General features: G+C 43.5%; 1 protein-coding gene across 1 annotated transcript in view; it reads left to right on the top strand.

Annotated features, from left to right (window-relative positions):
- DNAH5 (dynein axonemal heavy chain 5) overlaps nucleotides 1-15,866 on the top strand; it is a 378,136-nt gene that overhangs the window by 270,684 nt on the left and 91,586 nt on the right. Inside the window, exons 54-56 of the mRNA XM_075540865.1 lie at nucleotides 4,217-4,370; nucleotides 5,596-5,863; nucleotides 12,914-13,145. Of these exons, the coding sequence (XP_075396980.1) occupies nucleotides 4,217-4,370; nucleotides 5,596-5,863; nucleotides 12,914-13,145 (654 nt within the window). The remainder of the gene's footprint in view (nucleotides 1-4,216; nucleotides 4,371-5,595; nucleotides 5,864-12,913; nucleotides 13,146-15,866) is intronic.

The raw sequence follows: 15,866 nt of genomic DNA, 5'->3' as shown, positions 1-15,866 counted from the left end.
AAGTGAAGAGAGATGGAGGCTTTAAAAGCTCCTGTAGGAGCAATAGCAAACGACTGGCGAGTTGTCATCGAGAGCGCATGGCCGATATGTACATGCCAAAATAGAGAGCAAATGCTCAGCTGAAGAAGGAATAGTTAGAACCGCTGTGGGGACTTAGGTGAGAAATGACGGTGTCATGAACAGTTGACAGTGAGAACGGACCAATAGGAAAGGGCTGAGTGTGCTAGGAAGTCAGATCTGTTGGGTTTGACATACTTTGCTTTCTGACTTGAGACACGAGAAAGAAGATGTCGCTACTCATCAAGAAAGGGTGCTTCAGAGAAGCAGCCCTCGGATGCATGTGTGCAGTGCAGGGAGCGAGCGGAGTTAGAAAGCGAAAACTGAACAGAAATAGAGAAACAGGCACTGGCATAATTATTAAGTAGTTGGCTGCTAACTGTACATTTGGCTTTTCAAGCCCACTAGCAGCTCTAAGGGAGAAGACCTGGAGTCTGATACCAGAAAGATTTCATCCTAGGAAACCCTGTCACCTGGGATTGGAATGAACTGAAATAGACTTGAGAGCAAACCACCACCACCACCACCAACAACAGCAACAACAGAATTTTAGGATGAACCCTGTTAGGGTTAATTTAAAACGTAACCACTGAGTTGATGCGGACTCAAAGGAAGCCTATAGGACAGAATAGAACTGCCCCCATGAGTTTCCATCTTTCTCCCGAGGAGCTGCTGGTGATTTTAAACAGCTGACCTTTGGGTTGGCAGGCCAATCGTAACCACTGCACCACCTGGGCTCCTTAGGATCGGGTTAGGAGCGAGAAGTCAGAGAGAAACGTTAAGTTGGACGGGAAATCATTTGAAGTGAATTTTGAGTTATAAGAAGTGAATTTATGGCCTACTGAGCATCTTCCTCAAGCTTTGCGTTGTCCTACAAAGCAAAACATGCGCTTGAACTTTCGTGTTAACGGAGACCACAGATTCTAGGCAAGAGCTGCAAAAGATCAGGTCTTGGCTTTGAAGATGCAGTAATTCAAGATTTTGTTGCATTTTTGTTTGGTTTCAGATATAGGGTTATGGTTGAGGAATAAATCCAAATATTATGCTATAAATCAGAAATAATTCCAATTACCTTGTGGATGGTTCTTCCAATTTGTGGATGGAAGCACGTCTAGATAAAAGGTAGTCTGCACTGGGAAGTAATTCCACAGTGTGATGTTTGTTCCCAATATTACTGCTAAGAACCTATAGCTTCCAATGTACATTTTTTACTTGCACAAGCTCATATGATCTTCAAAGGGATCTGTACAAATATGCTCGACACAGTTGATGTATGGAATGTCGTAGGAGCTGTAAGAGCCCCCAATAAAATGACTTAACAAAAAAGAACTTCATGAGTTAGTAAGGCAGATAAGCTCATCTTGGAATTGAGGTTCAGGGCGGCTGTGCTTTGTCTGAGATCTTAGGTCTAGCTGAAATTGGACTCTAGGCTTTCTTATTTCTAGTCTGGCATGAATTCTGCTGCACGTCAACGCCTTATTATAGACCCCACACCTCCTCTGACGGTGCTAAATCCATTCCTTTGAATGTGATCATGTGGATGATCTGCTGTTGATAAGAGAGGACCAATGTCTCAAAGAGTTGGTATGCAAGCTAGGCTGACGAGGGCTTCTTAGCCAAGACAGCAGGGAGACCCGGAGGACTGGGCTGCAAGTTTGCCTCATCTCATCTTTTGAGATTTTTATTTTCATTTTTGGTAAGAGAGATTTGTCTTTGAAAACCTTTCCCTCCATGATCTCTTAGAACTCACTTTTGTTTGAAGCTCTCTAGAAATACCGATGCATCAGTTCGGTATTTAAGATTCTAGGGCTTAGGTCAGAGGTGTTAAGAAGAGAGCACAGAAGTTAAATATTTAGTTGCTTGTAAAAAGTCAGATGGCCATCTGCCTTTGTGTTCTGAAATTTGAATTTATTTAACAACACAAAATTCAAGTAGTGCTTTGGAAGGTTGAGGTTGTAGGGTTGGAATATTGTAATTTCAGCTTTTAGGGGTAACACACTACTGTATACTGGAACCTACTCAATATTTATTTTTCTATTTTGATTTTTCTTGTCACTATTGCTGAGAACTATGCACAGCAAAACATATATCAACTTAAGTGTTTGCATGTGTAATTCAATGTGACTACATTGGTCAAGTTGTCAAACTTTTTCACCCTCCATTTGTCAGTTGTTTTCCTCATTAGCGTAAATCCACATCTTGAGGTTCACATCTTGTCTTTCAAATCGAGGCTGTCCATTGGATCTTAGATAGATAGTTCTAAACAGAACACAATGCTCAAGGTTGATATTCTCCACCAGTTACCTGAACTAACATTTCATTGTGTAAAGACTTCAGGGAATATTTTTGTTTGAAATTTAAATATTATTTGAGGGCAATAGTTTTAGGGGTTTATCTAGGCTCCATAGCTCCAGAAAGCATTGAGTCATCGAGAGTTTGAAATTCTGTCTTGAATTTACCTCTTTAATTGTGTTTTTTTCCCTCCCCAACGGGGTCTTTGATCAAAACATTCAGTATTGGTAGTTGGGGCCCATGCAGCAGTTTGGGTCTCCTGTTTGAGAAGGAAGATGCCCAGGGAGACTACTCAACACTCACTCTATAGTCACCCCCTGTCCTAGACTTTGCTCCTTGTGCTTTATTCCAGGCTGGCAGGGCCCAGTTGTCATGCGTTGGATGGTCCTTTGAAAGTTTCTGAGACACAGGCACTACACAACAGAGTAGGAGGCAGAAAAGAAGCACTACATTCGCCACTAGTCTGACGAGTTGGAATAGCCCATAAAACCATGACCTCTAAAGCAAGGGACCCAGCCCCAGGAAGTGGTTGGTTGTGCATAAGCAGCGTCCACAGCTACAGTCCTTTTTGGTACTACCTACTAGTAGCTGTCAATGTATCTATCAGGAAATGTTTGCTAGCTACACTTTTCTTTTATTTTAATCATTTTATTAGGGGTGCATACAACTCTTATCACAATCCATACATGCATCAATTGTGTCAAGCACACTTGTACATTCATTGCCCTCATCGCTCTCAAAACATTTGCTCTCCACTTAAGCCCCTGGCATTAGCACCTCATTTTTCCCCTCCCTCCTTGCCCCCCTCCCTCATGAACCCTTGATAATTTATAAATTATTATTTTGTCATGTCTTGCCCTTTCCGACGTCTCCCTTCACCCACTTTTCTGTTGTCCGTCCCCAGGGAGAAGGTCACATGTAGATCCTTGTAATTGGTTCCCCCTTTCCAACCCACTCTCCTTCTACCCTCCCAGTATCGTCCCTCACACCCCTGGTTCTGAAGGTATCATCCACCCTGGATTCCCTGTGCTTCCAGCTCCCACCTGCACCAGTGTACATCCACTGGTCTAGCCAGACTTGCAAGGTAGAATTGGGATCATGATAGGGGTGTGGGGAGAGGGAGGGAGGAAGCATTTCGGAACTACAGGAAAGTTGTATGTTTCATTGGGCTACATCGCACCCTGACTGGCTCATCTCCTCCCTGAGAGCCAACTGCACTTTTCATAGGTGTACGACTTACTGACAATAATAACAAAAATCAGCTGTGCCACACTACCTTCCATTAGTGCAGTTTTCCATCATGGCTAATCTTTTTCTCCTGCCTTCCTACTTGTGGTAACCAAGAATAAACTTTGATTTCCATGCATTTACCTTTTCTTGCTTAAAAAAAATACACATGAGGTCCTGTACTGGCTGTCTTTCTTTATGATTGCTTTATTCCACTCAGCATGGCCTCTTCAAGCTCTGGCCTGACTGTAGCATGTGTCCAGACTCCATTTCTCTTGCTGCGTGAGAAGGGTTCCATTGGACCGCATTTTGTTTCTTCCTGGAGGCTGTTTCCACCTTTCGGCTATCCGGAATAGTGCTGCAGGGTACACTGACGCTGAAGTCTTTGGGAGTGGAAACACTGCATCGCATGGTAGTTTTAGTTTTTTTAAATTTTATTTATGAAGCACCACACAATTCTCACAATACTGACGCCTTTCCACTAGCAGTGTGGCAGGGCTCCCACTTCTGCACATCCTCACCCAAATTAGTTATCTTATGGTTTTGTTGTTGTTAACCCTGAGCATCCCAGTGGGTGCGATTTGGTATTGAGCATCTTTTGAGGTTCGTAGCTAATGGCACACTTGTGACACTTCTTTAGGTCCTATAACACATCAAACCTGATGGAAGACATGAAGCTTTTGTATAGAACGGCTGGTCAGCAAGGCAAAGGGATCACTTTCATTTTCACAGACAGCGAAATCAAAGAAGAGTCATTTTTGGAATATATGAATAACGTCCTATCGTCTGGAGAGGTAAGAGCCCGTGTCTTTTTCATGGATTTCATCTTTTGCATTCCATCTGCCTTTCGAGAGCTCAGTTTGTCCTGCCATTTGGGGATTAGGTGATCAGTATGAAAAATAGTGGAAGGAAAACTCCCTGTCCAAATGCTGAGTTAGCACTTCATTCCCATGGCTTCAATGAATGATCCGAAGGAGAAATGATAAACAACTGCAGTTTTATACAGGTGCACCTCATGGTTTTGCTTTGCAGATACTGTGCTTTTTACAAATCGAAGGTTTGTGACAACCTAGCATCAAGCAAATTTATCAGCACCATTTTTTGACCTCACCCACAGGTGCTTCCTTCAGACCTGTGTCACATTTTGGTAATTCTCACCATATTCCCAACTTTTTCATAATGCTCTCATACACTTAGTAACCTATCAAACTGAAATCAAATGCACTGCCGTTGGATTGATGCCGACTCATAGCGACACTGTAGGACAGGATAGAACTTCCCCCTGTTTTTCTCCCATAGAACTGCTGACCTTGCATTTAGCAGCCCAATGCATAACCACTCTGCTACCAGGACTCCTTCTAATAGCCTGCAGTATGGTATAGACATAATTTTTATATTCATGGAGAAATAAAACACTTCATGCGGCATGCCCTACTGAGATGTTCATTTTATTGTGATTGCCTGGATTCAAACCTGCAATATTTATGCCTGTATACGGCCATTCTCCTGTTTATCCTGGGGCACTGATTGGCCATGGTAGAATTCTTGCCTCTGACGCAGGAGATGTCGGTTCAGTTCCCATCCAGTGTATCTTATCACAGCCCCCAACTATCTGCCAGTAGAAATTTGAAGGTGCTTTGATGTTGACCAGTTTTCAGTGTAGCTGAATGGAACCCTGTCTGTTCTACACACCCTCACAATTGTTGTGATGTTGGAGCCCTTAGTTTCAGCCACCGTGACATTCCAGCTCCTTGGGGGCCGTCCTCTATCACGACCCTCTTTGTTTGGCTGACCTCCTTTATTGCCAAACCCCTAGAGGACTTCGGTGTTCCAGTTAACAATAGAGTCACTTATGTGTTTGAAAACGTGTTCCGTCTCATCTCTTGGACAGTACTTGAGTTTTCTAAAGCTGAATTTAAGAACACAAAGGAGGGACCATTGTCGCGGGCACTGAGTTAAACATTCGGCGTCTTTTCATTGGTGTGAACTGGATTTTTAATATCTGTGCTTCTTTGTAAGGTCTCCAACCTGTTTGCCCGCGATGAAATCGATGAGATTCATAGCGATCTCATCTCAGTCATGAAAAGAGAGCATCCTAGACGCCCTCCCACCAACGAGAACCTGTATGACTACTTCATGGGCCGGGTCCGGCAGAACCTCCACATTGTGCTCTGCTTCTCACCAGTGGGCGAAAAATTCAGAAATCGAGCTTTGAAGTTCCCCGCCCTGATTTCAGGATGCACCATAGACTGGTTCAGCCGGTGGCCTAAAGATGCCTTAATTGCTGGTTAGTGTGGTGCACATTTTCATGTTGAGCTGTTTGGCCTCAGGCGTCTGTGTGAGGGTGTTTGCTTTGAGTCCCTGCCTCCCTACGTCCCCACTTCTCTCTCTCCTTCCTTTTCTTCTCCCCTCTCTCTTTTTCTTCAGTTCAGAGCTGTTAGGTTGTCCTTGCATTTGGTTGAACCAGAGATCACTCTGTCCGCTGTTCAAAAAACATTTTTTGTTTGGCCACAAGATGGTGCTCTTTCTCATTTGGCCCAAACTCAGCGCATCCAGTAGATGCTGACTCACAGTGAAAGGGTAGAACTGCCCCTGTGCATTTCCCAAAACGGTAACTCTTTATAGGAGGAGTAGAAAGGCCCATCTTCCTCCTTAAGAGCAGCTGGCGGTTTCAAAATGCAGACCTTGTGGTTGGCAGTCCAACAAGTAACCACTAGGTCCCCAGGATTCCTTTTCTTATTTGGTATTTTTATCTCCCCACCCCCTCACCCCCCACCCCGCAGTGTGGTGGTTGTTAGACAATGGCATTTTTCAATCTGCACCCTCTTAAACTGGTTTACAAAGAGCTTCATCTTTTCAAGGACTCTCAAGAGGGTGTTGGTCTTGGTTGGGTCCTTAGGCAGGCTCTGGGATGGCCTCGGAGGGTGCTGTGGACTTATTCTCCTTGATGGCACTCGAGTCTCTTGTAAGTGGGTCTCTCAACCACACAGGATACGTGCTTTGAGCGAAAACCCTCTGAGACAGTTTCTTCTCACGACTGTAGTGCTAGAAATCAAAGAGGAGACACAGCAGTACCTAGCAGTCGTCTGTGCTTTCTGTCCTTGAGAAAAGACACGGGCTGGAAGTGACCCATGAATGGTACTCTCGCTGTGCTTGCCTCTGTCTGACCTTCGGTCCCGTGGCATGCCAAGGGCCTCTTACTCTGTAATAGAAATCGGCACATCACTATAGTATAGGAGATACTCAAAATTACCCATTTCATTTACATTGTTTTGGGGTTTTTTTTGGGGGGGGGAGTGGGCGGAGTAGGGTACTTTTGTGAATGTTCTAGTTCTTTCAAGACAAAATTATTTTATGGTTTGAATTTTTTTGTTTAGTCTCTTAACAAAACATGAACAGAACAAGGGAACCCTAGAAAGGTGTGCACAAAGGTGGTTTCCTCTCATCCTACCTGTTAAATCTTTCTGCTGAACCAGTAATCAGCGAAGCTGGCTTATATGAGGAAGAATGTGGCATCAGCATTAGAGGAAGACTTATTCATAACTCACAATATGCAAGTGACACAACCTTGGTTGCTGAAAGTAAGGAGGCCTTGAAGTACTTGCTGATGAAGGTCAAGGATTGCAGCCTTCAGTATGGGTTACGACTCAATGTCAAGAAGACCCAAATGCTCACAACTAGACCAATAGGTAACAGCATGATGAGAAGTGGAGCAAAGGTTGAAGTTGTCAGTGATTTTATCTTCCTTGGATCCACAATCGATGCTCACGGAAGCAGCAGTCAAGAGAGTAAAAGATGAGTTGCATTGGACATATCTGCTGTATAGAACCTCTTTAGGTATTGACAAGCAAAGATGGTACTTTGAGGACGAAGGTGTGCCTGACCCAAGCTATGGTATTTTCCGTTGCCTCATATATATATATGTGAAAGTTGGATATTGAAGAAGGAAAACTGAAGAATAATGTATGCATTTAAATTGTGGTTCTGGGAAAGAATATTGAAAATACCATTAACTGTTAAAATGACAATCCAATGTCTCCTTATTCCAAACCAGAGTGCTCCTTAGAGGCAAGGTTAGAGACTTCCTCTTATATATTTTGGACAGAAACCAAAACCTTGAGCAGACATCATATCTAGTAAAGGGAGGGGCAGTGAGAGAGAGGAAGACCCTCAAGGGGATGGATCCACACTGGCTCCAACAATGGGCTCAAGTCCAGGAACAATTGTGAGGATGGCCCCGGACCACGCAGTGTTTTGTTCTGTTGTGCATAGATCGGGTCACTATGGGTCAGAACTCACTTGATGGAGCCTAATAACAAGAACTGTTCCTTAGGCTTTCAGAGACGGTAGTTCTTCATGAGAGCTTAAAGCTCCTGTGGAGCAGTTGATGGGTTTGAACCACTGAACTTATAGGTATGAAATCCAATGCTTACCTCATAGAACCACAACCATTCCTTCAATATAAGGCATTAGCATAAAAGGTCAGTGGCCTCTGTATCTCCCACAGGTTATGACAAGGTTAAAAGAAATAGGTACTTAGATCTCATCCCTGACTTATTGTATCAGAGCTTCTAGGCAAGCTTTATTTAGCACGGTTATTTTCAAAATTTGTGATTATTTTTAAGCATTAGAGTCTGATTACTATCTGATAAGCTAATCAAACTTACTACTATCTTGTCAATGCTGACTTACAGTGACTTCCTTCTAACAGTTTATGTTGTTGGTTTTGAACTGCTGACCATCCAGATCACAGCTCAAGGTATAACCACTACACCATCAGGGCACCTCTAACATCCCATAGATACATACACCTACTAGAGAAAGCAGTGGAGAGAAGAAAGGAATGGAGCCTGGGGCTCCCATGTTCACAGTGTCCTGGTCCTTCTGTTACTTCCCTGCTTCTCCAGCTCAGTGGCCTCCAGTGTGGGATCCAAGCTAGCCCATCTCCTTCTCTCAATGGATGGAGAACTGGGAACAGAGACGACAGAGGACCTCCCAGAGGTACCAAAAGTCAAAAGAACTAGGGTTAGGGCTGCAGACTTCTTTTTATATGTTATGTCTTAAAAAGTCACATCTCTAATCCACTGTGGAAGTCAAGTTCTTTTCTTTGTTCAGACAGATTTGCAAATTTTCATTTTAATTGGGATTAATCAATATTTTTTTACAAAAATCATTTTATTGGGGGCTCATACAACTCTTATCACAATCCATACATATATCCATTGTGTCAAGCACATTTGTACATTTGTTGCCATCATTTTCAAACATTTTCTTTCTACTTGAGCCCTTGCTATCAGCTCCTCATTTCCCCCCTCCCTCCCTCTGAACCCTTGACAATTTATAAAATATTATTTTCTCATGTTTTACACTGACCGATGTCACCCTTCATCCACTTTTCTGTTGTCCGTCTACCAGGGAGGAGGTTATATATAGATCATTGTGATTCGTTCTCCCTTTCTACCCCCATGTTCCCCTCCTGATATCACTACTCTCCTTATTGATCCTGCGGGTCAATAATCTTTCTTGGATTCCCTGTGTTTCCAGTTCTGCTCTGTACCAGTGTACATCCACTGGTCTAGCTGGATTTTTAAGGTAGAATTGGGATCATGGTAGTGGTGGGGAGGAAGCATTAGAGAACTAGAGGAAAGTTGTATGTTTCATTGGTGTTATATGGCACCCTGACTAGCACTTCTCCTCCCCAGGACTCTTCTGTAAGTGGATGTCCAGTTGCCTACAGATGGGCTTTGGATCTCCACTCCTCACGTCCCCTCATTCACAATGATATGATTTTTTTGATCTTTGATGCCTGATTCCTGATCCTATAAACACCTCATGAGCACACAGGCTGGTGCTTCTTCCATGTGGACTTTGTTGCTTCTCAGCTAGATTGCTACTTGTTTCTCTTCAAGCCTTTAAGACTCTAGACACTATATCTTTTGATAACCAGGCACCATCAGCTTTCTTCATATTTGCTTATGCACCTGCTTTGTCTTTGGCAATCTTGTTGGGAAGGTGAGCATCATGGAATACCAGTTTAACAGAACAAAGTGTTCTTGCATTGAGGGAGTACTTGAGTGGAGGCCCAATGCCCATCTGCTACCTTAATACAAAACCTATAAATATATGCACATAGATCTATTTCCCCATCCTCATATATAAATATATTTACATATTTTTATGCCTGTATTGAGACCTCTATAAATCCCCTGGAAGTTAAGTTTTTATCACATCACTTCTGCCACTCGTGGTTTTCCAATCTGTGGTTTTCGACACAGAGTACTGAGACATGCTTGAGGTTCAAGTGGTTAGTATGATTTGGTTTTCTTTTTTTTTTTTAAATTAAGGTTGGAGGAAAGACTGGTGATTGTTAATGTTATGTCCTATAAAGAGGTAAATACAACCTACAATAAGATTTAAAAATCCCTTGAAGTAGGAGAGAAATTCAGAGGATGAGGTGACATTATTTGGAGTTCCGTTAGATTTTACTGTGAAATATGATAATTAGGATATAAGTAAAAATAACAATTTCAGATGACAACTATTGTAGCATATCATCAGTGAGATGATTTCATGAAACTTGGTGCCAATTTCAATCCCATCTGCTGTTACAGGACAAAGCTCTTCTTGTCCCTTTCTTGGCTAATCTCTCCCTGAGAGTGTATGTATCAATTAGGACTGTGTTTGGCAAACAGAGAACACTGGAGAAGCAGTGGGCGGTATAAGCAAGTTGGGAGATTGTTTTCCCCAGGACCAAGAGAATGCAGAGGTGTGCAGCCTAGGACAGTGCTGTTGGGAACCTCGTTCTTTCTATCCGGCTGTCATCCGTAGCATGTGACTTTCATCTCATAGGCACAAGGTGACCTCTGTAGCTCCCCATAAGATATTACCTTCACACTTAGGCCCAAATTCTTCAGGAGCTTTCTTGTCTCCATGTAATTATCCAGAATGGAGCCATTGGTTGCTGGAAGAGAATGTGGGAGAAATCAGAGGTTTGGGCAGATGGCTCCCAATGCAAGATTAAGGGTATGTTTGACCAGGTGGAGGAGGGAGAGTTACTGTGTAGACAGATAGAGTGTCTTCCTCGAGTTGACAAAGTACATTCATTTAGCTTGTTTTACTTAATTTGAATGGTGTGGAAATTTGAGGAACTGAAACTTTAAGGACTGAACCAAGCCTCCTCCATTCTATCCTACACACGTTCAGTCCCATTGAGTCCATTTCTGACAGAATAGAGCTGCTCCATAGGGCTTTTGTGGCTTGGTCAAACCCAAAGGAATTAACAAAGTCTGTCGAGATGGCGTATGCTCTCTTGGCCAGTGGCATAAATGCTCAGCTGCTAATTGGAACACCAGTGGTTTCAACCAAGAAGGTCTGATAGCCCCACCCTTTCACCGTGGGACATCCCTGTCAGCCACACACCTCCCTTTAGTCCCCATCGGGTGAGGAACATAAGCAACACCAAGATACCACCTACTCTAAGCTCCGACATTAGCTGTCAGAGGGCACTATCCAGTTATTGGACAGGTCGCAGGCCCCAAAGCCGGCCATGCTGCTGTAGTCAGACATTGCAGGTGACAGCACAGCGGTCCATGACTTCTCGCCTGAGTTTCTGTGGGCTTGGGCCTCTCGGTGAGGGAGTGCTCAGCCCCTTCTAAGAACCTCACCCGTGGCAGAGAATGGGCTCGTGTGGGAAAGCGTATTTAAAATCGATCCCATAGTTTCTGTTTTTGACTTGTTTGGAGAAACAAAAAGACAATGGGTCAAATAACAAAAAAACACCATCACTGTTGAAAGTTTCTGTTCACATATGAAAGGGGATGGGGGGGGGGTAAATACCAGGAAGGGTCCAGAAATTGGTGCCTGACACCAAGTGATAGCATCTATAAGAATTTGTCCTACACAAGAGCCCTTCTTATGCTTCCAGTGTCCTGATGTAAATGGTTTAGAATTTAAACATAGGCTATTCTTTATCATAGCTTTCCTAACGCCTATGAGAAAATATGGCTTGGGGGTGTCTTAATGCATTGCCTTTCTGTGTATAGTAAACTGTAATTGTAACCAACCTGATAAATGACCTGCATTATTTACACAGATGTAACTCTATGTAAATGGGGAAGTATTTATATGTGGCCTCATAATTTCTATATAAAGAACTTGATTTAGTGGAAAATTCTTTATGCCTTTGCTATACCCTGTTAAAATTGTTCATATGATACTTTCTCTTTCACTCCTTTTTGTTGGCCATTGTTTCCATTTATAGCTTATAGATTCATTTTCCAATACTCTTTATGCAAATCCATAGCCCATTTCTTCTCGGTCACATCAAGATAGTGGTGATATTTGTTGTCTGCTTTATGTCTATGTATTTACCAAACCCATTGCCTCCAGTCAATTCTAACTCCTATAGACCCGAAGGAAGGGAGTAGACTTGCCTCAGAGAACTATCAAAGGTGTACTTTTTAGGGAGGCAGACTGCCACATCTTTTCTCCCAGGGAGCAGCTGGTGGGTTTGAACCACCGACTTTCTGGTTTGCAGCTGAGTGTATTAACAGCTAAGCCATCGGGGCTTCTTGCCTAATGCATAGACCTTGTAAATTCCTTGGGGTTTGATCAAGCTTCATATTTCTTTTTCACTCCAAGGACCTTCCACAGGGGTGAACGTGGAGCAGACACTCACTAGAGGTGCAGATTGATGGGCTCTGGGATGTTGGTTTGTTCTTACGTAGGAAACGCTGTCTAAAAAGCAGTCAGCATGATCGGGGAGGTCAAGGTCTCCAACAGCAGATTCTGCTCAAGCATGTCTAGAGGTCACTGTAAATTAGAATGGGCTGCAAATGGCCAGCTGTCACATTTATGGACAAGACTGGACATAAAAAAGTTTAGTGGTGAACATTTCCACACGCTAAATGCACTCAGGGCTCTGGGGAACTGAGTGTACAACAAGTCCGGAGTAAAAGGAAAATGAATGGGATTGTTAAATATTTCTTCCAGGTGGCCCCTGGCTTCTGAGTTCCTTGGAACACTCTCGTCCATATGCAAACTATGAGACAGGCTGGCAGCTGGCCAGAACCTGTGGCTTCTCTGCATGAGGATTAGAAAACCTAGAGTGAGGACAAGCTTCACGTCTTCGCGTTAATACATGGAGCTGGGGGTAGAGAGGACAAACTCGGGGCTTGTTTGGGCCTAAATAGGCTGCCATAGCCCCATCTTGCTGGTGCTCCCCAGATTGAGATTTGGTAGTAATAAGTAGCTAAGTCCGTTTTGAAAGTAGCTAGGAAACTTTAAAAATGGATCTCCACCGTCCTCGTTCACACATTGCCTTCTCTGTTCTTCCTAGTGTCTGAACACTTTCTCTCGGCTTATGACATCGACTGTAGTCCGGAGACCAAGAAGGAGGTGGTCCAGTGCATGGGCTCCTTTCAGGACGGGGTGGCAGAGAAGTGTGTGGATTATTTCCAGAGATTCCGGCGTTCGACCCATGTGACGCCCAAATCGTACCTGTCCTTCATCCAGGGATACAAGTTCATCTATGGAGAAAAACACGCTGAAGTGCAAACCCTGGCCAACAGGTAGATGTGGAGTTGAAATGTGAAATTATTAGAGAGGTGGTTTTCAACCAGGAGCAATTTTGCTCCCCACTCCTCAGGGGCTAATAGACAAGGGCTGAAGATATTTTTCAGTTTTATAGTGGGTAGAGGGTGGGTGGCTGACCGGAAGTCCAAGTGGCACAGTGGTGAAAGCAGCCTGTGTGGCTGCTAACAGACAGGCTGGGGGGTTCAACTCCACAAGCCACACCTTAGGAGGAAAACGTGGCAGCTTGTTTTCATTGAGGATTACAGCCTTGGAAACACTGTGGGGGTGGTTCTACTCTGTTCTACAGGGAGACTATGGATTCACCTGTGCCAGTGAGCTTGATTTTGGTCTTGCCGCAGAGAACAGGGATGCTGCTGGATGTCCTACAATGCACAAGGCAGGCCTTCTCAGCAAAGACTTATTGAACACCCAAATGTCCATAGTGCCCAGATTTAGGAACCATACTCTTTTAAGTTTATCCAGCGGATTGCTTCCCAACTTCTACCACAGATCGCAGAGGAGCCTTGGTGGCATCGTGGGTTATGAGTGGGACTACTGACTGTAAGGTTGTCAGTTCTAAATCACCAGCTGCTCCTTGGGAGAAAGATGAAGCTTTCTGTTCCTGTAAAGATTTACAGCCTTAGAACCTCACGGGGGTGGTGGTGGTAGCACAGTTCTACAATTTCTGTCTCAGACATATATTATGCGGAGGGACCAGTCCCTGGAGAAGGGCATCCTGTTTGTAAAGTGAAAGGGTCATTAAAAAAAAGGGAGACTGTTAAAGCGATGGATGAACATAATGGCTGCCACTGTGGTCTCCAACTTAGCAACCGTTGTGAGGATGTTGCACAACTGGAAAGCATTGCACCATTGTGTAGAGCTGATATGAGCCAGAACAGATTTGATGACAACTAGCAACAAACAACACCAACGAGCCTTATCGTTTCCCAACAGGATGAAACTCTGTTAAGTTTTTAGGTGGACTACAATTTTCTATGATGAGGCATTGGTGGTTCAGTGATAGAGTTCCAGGCGGGAGCCCTGGGTTTGATTTCTGGCTGATGGATCTAACATACTGTCGGTCTAACCATCTGTCGGTGGAACCGTGTGTGTGCTGTGATATTGAACAGGCTGATAGCTCAATGGAGTGTCCAGACTAAGATGGACTAGCAATAAAGACTTGGTGATCTCCTTCTGAAAACAGGTAACAAAGACTGTATGCATCATAGTGGCCCAAGATGCAACCGATTGTGGACAGGGTGCAGCGCCAGTTCATGACTTTGTTCACGGATCAGCATGAGTCAGGCACAGACGCAATAGAAGCTAACAACAACAAACACACACTTTCTGCAATGTTACACCACAGCGACAGAATTCCAGGACATGGAAGGAAGTTGAGAGTGCTGGCCTCTTTTCATTCCCGTCTCCTCCCTCACTTCCCACCGCTACGGAGTCACTAGGGTAGACGTGCCTTGCTAGCACTATACGCACCTGTGGTAGTTACATAATTTTATATCAACATGAAGATATAAAAGTGTAGGAGTGGACGCTAGCCTGTCCATCAGGTCACATCAGGTGGCATGGCCTTCTCACAAGGGGGGTTCAGGGAACTTCCTCGGTCTCTCTGCCTTTACCTTCCTGTTGAAGAGCCATGCTGAGACCCTCCAGATCTCTGCGATGCTGCCACCACTATTGGATCCACAAGACTTTGCACCCACCGGCCGGTGATGTTCCTTCATCTCTGCATTGTTGCATGTGGCTGTGTGTCTCTGAAGAAAGACTCATGGACTAGTATCAGAGTTGTGGACTAGCATTGGACTGATGCACTTAATCTGGACTGGGCTGGGATGTTTTCTTAATATACACTTACTTTTTGATATAAAGCTCTCTTTCCCACATATATGAGTATCTCTGGATATTTTTTCTAAAACACACCCCATGGTGAAGACCCTTCCTCACTTAAGTGTTTTCCAGTTCATCGCACTGCTCTTCTCTTTTCTGCATGCCCAGATATTCTTCCTGGATTTGACTAGAATCAGCCTTGGAGGCTCTCTAGAGGATCTAAGTTACTTCTGAGGCCTCTAAGCATTATGATCACATGATTTTAAGTTCAGTCAGGCATCAAGTCCCTTTGTGGGGCTGTTCTGATGGTTTTATATCTGGTTTTTTTTTTCTTGATCCTTGATCTGTCTTCTTTCAGCTTCATTATAAATAAGTGCCAATGGATTCAATGCCAATCAGTGTTGGTTTTGGTTTGGTGCTTTTAGAAAAAACAGAAATTATTAGTCAATTACACGTAAACTTAATTGACTTTACTTAAAAGAACACCAGGTTATGGGAGGAGTAAAGAACACAACAATTTTTTTTTGAAACAAATGAGAACGAAAATTCTGTATACTAAAATTCTTAGAACTTGGCAAAAACAGTACTCACAGGGCAGTTTCTAGCAATCAGTACTCACATTAAAAAGGACAAAAGAGTTAAAACAAGTACTTTACCACATGAACTACAAAAAGTAGAACAAGACCAGCAAAACAATCCTCCAGATATTAGAAGGAAAGAAATAATAAATATTGGAGCTAAAATAAATCAATCCCCCAATTAAAAATATTTTAAAAAAATCAACAAGACAAGAAGTTGCTTCTGACAAGCCACTGGCAAACCTAACAAGGAAAAGAAGGCAACAAAGCAAATTCTACAAATGAGAAATGAAACGG

This window comes from Tenrec ecaudatus, chromosome 2 (assembly GCF_050624435.1).
Source record: "Tenrec ecaudatus isolate mTenEca1 chromosome 2, mTenEca1.hap1, whole genome shotgun sequence".
In the NCBI taxonomy this organism is placed as follows: domain Eukaryota; kingdom Metazoa; phylum Chordata; class Mammalia; order Afrosoricida; family Tenrecidae; genus Tenrec; species Tenrec ecaudatus.
The sequence above is the reverse complement of the archived record's forward strand: the minus strand, read 5'-3'. Positions and strand labels throughout refer to the sequence as shown.